Source organism: Malurus melanocephalus, unplaced genomic scaffold (assembly GCF_030028575.1).
Source record: "Malurus melanocephalus ecotype Western Australia unplaced genomic scaffold, MMel_1.1 scaffold_89, whole genome shotgun sequence".
Classification (NCBI taxonomy): domain Eukaryota; kingdom Metazoa; phylum Chordata; class Aves; order Passeriformes; family Maluridae; genus Malurus; species Malurus melanocephalus.
Window position 1 is genome coordinate 708,814 of NW_026623321.1, and position 4,319 is coordinate 713,132.

Here is a 4,319-nt window from a genome sequence, read left to right on the forward strand (position 1 = left end):
GGCGGAGGGGGGCAGCGGCCGGGGGGTAGCGGCGGCTCGGTGCCTCCTGCCCGCCTCCTCCCCGCCTTCCTCCTCCTCCTCCTCCTCCTTCTTCTTCCCGGGTAGGAAAGTTTCAGCGCCGATCGCGGAGCAACAACCGGGCCGGGCTTTTGGCAGCCTGGCCCCCTCGGTACGGCAGCTTTCGCTTCGTTTTACCGAGCCGGAGCCGACGGGCCCGGTTCATGCCGGGGCTCAGCCGCCGTCCCCGGCTCCACCGCCGCCCCCGCCGCCGCCGCCGTCGCCGCCGGGCCCGGGGTTAAACGCGGAGCCGCCGCGCTGGCCCAGCGTCCCGGCGATGCGGAAACTCTTCGGGGAAAGCTGCCGGCAGCCGGCGGGGGCGACCGGGAATGGGATGGGGCACGGGAGCGGGAGCGGGAGCGCCCGCGGAGCTCCCCCGCCGCCTCCGCCCCGCAGCCGCGTCCCGCACCCGGCGCTCCGCTCTCCCCGCGGAGCTCCGCCGGAGCCCGGCCCGCATTCCTGGCATAACTCGACTCGACCGCAAGCACCCTCCTCCTCCCCATCACCCCGCTCCAACGGGGACGATGAAGCCGCGGCGGCCCGTTCTCCCCGCGCCTCCTCGGGCAGCGAAGGCGAAGGGCAGAGTGCTGCCCACCGGCCCCGCGCCGCGAGGAAGAAGAAGGAGGGCACGGCGGACGGCGATGCCGAGGCCGAAGGCTGCCCCAGGGTGGTCCCCCGCCACCCGCTGCCCATGGTGGCCCGCGTCTCCAAGGTGAACATCCTGCCCTTCGGCAGCCCCGGCGGGTCCCGCAGCAGCAGTCGTTATTCCAGCACGGAGACGCTGAAGGAAGAGGASCAGTTTGGGGTCTGCTGGCCCAACCAAGGACGGACTCTCCAGGCGGGTTACGGTATCTATCGATCGCCCAGTTTTGGGGCCAGCGACGGCCTGGCGTGGGGACAGCCGGGGGTCCGTGTCCGGCCCAAGCTGACCCAGAGCGTGGCCAAGGCCAAACCGGACTGTGGGAGCGGGAGCCCGCACCAGCCGGGGCTGGAGGGGGAGCGGGCCAAGCACCGCAAATCCTTGTCCAACCCCGACATCGCCACCGAGACCCTGACGCTCCTCAGCTTCCTCAAATCAGACCTCTCAGAGCTGAAGGTGAAGAAGAAAGGGGTGAGGATCGGCCTCGAGGCGGGCTCCGATGGATGCTCCAGCCTTTCCAGCCCCTCCCCAGGCAGCTGCGGTGCCACTCATCCCCAAAACCGCTGGGCGCCGGGCGAGCGGCCAACGCTCAAGGACCTCACGGCCACTTTACGTCGCGCCAAGTCCTTCACCTGCTCCGAGAAATCCGGGACGCGGCGACTTTTCCTACAGAGCGCCATGAAGCAGAGCTCCTCCGAGCTCCTCCTGGCCTCTGCCGACAGCCAGGAGCRGGTGGCTCCGGTCGGGGCACGGCAGGGGGATGAGGACGCTCTCCCCGTAGTCATTCAGGACCAGTACATCCAGGAGGCCAGGCAGGTGTTTGAGAAGATCAGCAGGATGGGTTCCCAGCAGGACTAYGGCTTTGCCGCCGAACAGAAGGACAGCGGAGGTGTGGAGGGCGCTGAGGTAGTGGCACCCACGGGGACAACGGACGCGGCCCTTCGGGGCCAGGCGGAGAGCATGCAAYGTTTGAAGGACGTGCGGTCGGAGGAGAGCCTCGCTCACAGTAAATCCGTGGAGGAGCTATCGGGTCACGAGTCGAGTGTGACGGACGAGGGCATCGTCACGGAGCCGGAGCCCGTGAGGCTCCTGCACGGAGCTGTGGACTCCTGGATGCTGCCCGCCGCCGGGCCGGTGGCCGGGGACTCGGAGGTGCCGCTGCCTGCTCACCCAGCAGCGGCCGTCGATGACCTTGCGGCTGGCAAAGCCGAGACGCCGAGCACCCCTGGCAGCCTGCGGCGCCGACGTAAGTTCCCGTCAGCAGGCGCCAATGGGACGGAGGGCGGCGGCGAGGGTGGCACCGAGCCCTACCGCTCCCTCAGCGACCCCATGCCCCACCGGCGGTGCTCGGTGGCGGAGGAGGCAAAGAATTTCTCCGTGGACAGCAACCTGCTGGGCTCGCTGAGCGCCAAGGCGGGCATCCCGCAGCCCGCCACCATCGCGGGCAGCGCGGGCAGCGCAGGCAGCGACCTGTCCCTGGGCAGCGATGGCCCCCGCGACTACAGCAGCCTCATCCGCACCATCGTCAGCCAGCCCGGCGCCATGGCCAAGCTGGGCGACGACAAGGCCAATGGCAAGACCATCAAGAAGAAGTCGCTGAGCGACCCCAGCCGGCGCAGCGAGCTGGCGGCCGGCGCCTTCGAGGGTCCCGGCGAGGCCATCAGCGAGCTGGAACCCAGCATCCCCCCGTCCAGCAGCGAGCCCATCCTCTCGGCGCAGCCGGCAATGCCGGGCTCCGGCCATGGCTACGGCTTCGACCCCAAGCTGGCCGACGTGCTGTCCCCTCGCGTCGCCCGCCGCAGCTCCAAGAAGCGCTCTAACCGCGCGGCTCACCAGGAGAACCAGCCGCCACCAGCGCCCGCCGTCCTCGCCAAGGGCCGCCCGGCCGCCAAGCACGTCCGTCACACCAGCGAGCCTGCCACCTTCGTCCCCATCACCGTCCCCGAGCCGCTCGTCCCCTCCGGCCACCACGGCCACCTCCCCACGCCAGCTGCCGGCCGCTCGCCTGGAAAATCCATCCCGGCTCTCCAGCCTCCGTCGCTGGAGGATGTCACCAAGCGGTACATGCTGGCGCTCAACTCAGGTAACACGTCCCCCGGTCCTGGGGATGGACCCCGCTCGCCACCCGCTGCCCCACCGCCCCGGCTGCCCCGGTGCTCGCAGCTGCCCGACGAACACGGCCCCCGGACCAAGCCACAGGTGGTAAGTGCCCGTCCATCCTAAAAACACCTTTGTTTCAGGGGGCATGTGACCTCTCCAAGGCACTGGTGGCCTCGAGAGTCTGTCCCGTGTCCCTTGTGGTGGACGAAGTCCCGTCTGCGGATGTGCTACTCGATGGCCAAGAGCCCTCCCAGCCCTTTCTGGTGGTCCCCAAGGGATGAATTCTCTTTGGTTGGAGTATTCTCCCTGATAAAAAGGCGATTTTTGGATGGGAAAAAGCAATTTTCAGGTTAAACAACACCAAATTTTGGTGGCAGAGGGTTTTATGAATAGATATATTTATATTTTTTATGTTTATATGTAACATCTCTCAGTGATGATATATAAAGTCCTGCTAAATCAACCATCCCTGAGATGCTGGACCAAAAATCGCCTTTTCCTTGGCTGGGAAGGCTTCAACAATCCTTCTGCTTGGGATTCCTCATGTTATACCCCTTACTGAGCAAATCTGCATTTTCCCCCAAAAAAACCCACCATCCTTCTGCTTGGGATCATGAGCATTGCCGTGCCRGTGGGTGGGAAAAAGGCGGAAAAATATTCTTGTGCGTGCACTGAATATTTGATCCATAGGTGAAAGTTTTATCCCATCTGGGGAAGAATTGGTACAGTTTGGGGGACGTGAAGGTGCTCTGCTCACCCTGGAATGCAGCTGCGTGCCTTGGGATCTTTCCTGGGATGGGTTTTTGGCACTGCCGGCCCCTTGGCTGTTGTTCGAGCACGGCCTTGGGTTCCCATCACTCTGGGTGTTTGTGCCGGGAAGGGCTTGGAAGCATCACCTCCTGCTGCGGCACAGCGGTGCCAGCACCCACGGGGCTTTTCAGAGCGCGGGGAGAAGCCCAGAAATACCCGTTCCCTTGGGGGATTTGCGAGAGCTCACGGCACTGCTGCTGCCAGGGCTCTCTCCCCCTGCTCCCATGCCGGGCTGAGAGGATGGGCTGGACCATTCCCTTCCAGCAGCACCGGCAGCCAAGCGTGAAGTCCCCGGGCCTGAGCCCAGCCGTGTAACCCTTGCTGGCCAGGGCAGAGCCGCACAGAGCGAGGCTGGTTTGCTTTGGATACTCCCAAAATCCAGATCTCTGCGGCATCTTGCCCCTAAGACCATTCTTTTGGGATCTGGCGTCCTCCTCACAGGATATTCTCCTGGGATCCCGCAGCCCTGCAGCATCATCCCCTCCAGGGTGTTCTCCTGGGGCTGGCATCCCCACAATGTCATTCCTCTCTGTTATTCCCTCAGAATCCACCATCCCCACAGCCTCATTCCCCCAGGTTATTCCCTTGGAATCCACCATCCCCACAGCCGCATTCCCTCAGAATCCATTACCCCCAACAGCCTCATTCCCCCTAGATTATTCCCTCAGAATCCATCCCCCCCACAGCCTCATTCCCCCAGGTTATTCCCTCA

The 4,319-nt window shown here is 64.9% G+C and overlaps 1 protein-coding gene across 1 annotated transcript in view; it reads left to right on the top strand.

The window, feature by feature from the left end:
• Window position 1: 1 nt before the first annotated feature.
• Window positions 2-4,319, top strand: part of ARHGEF17 (Rho guanine nucleotide exchange factor 17) — a gene marked incomplete at its 5' end in the record, with an annotated part of 30,569 nt that continues 26,251 nt past the window's right edge. Inside the window, one exon of the mRNA XM_057368302.1 lies at window positions 2-2,899. Coding sequence (XP_057224285.1) covers window positions 2-2,899 — 2,898 coding nt within the window. The remainder of the gene's footprint in view (window positions 2,900-4,319) is intronic.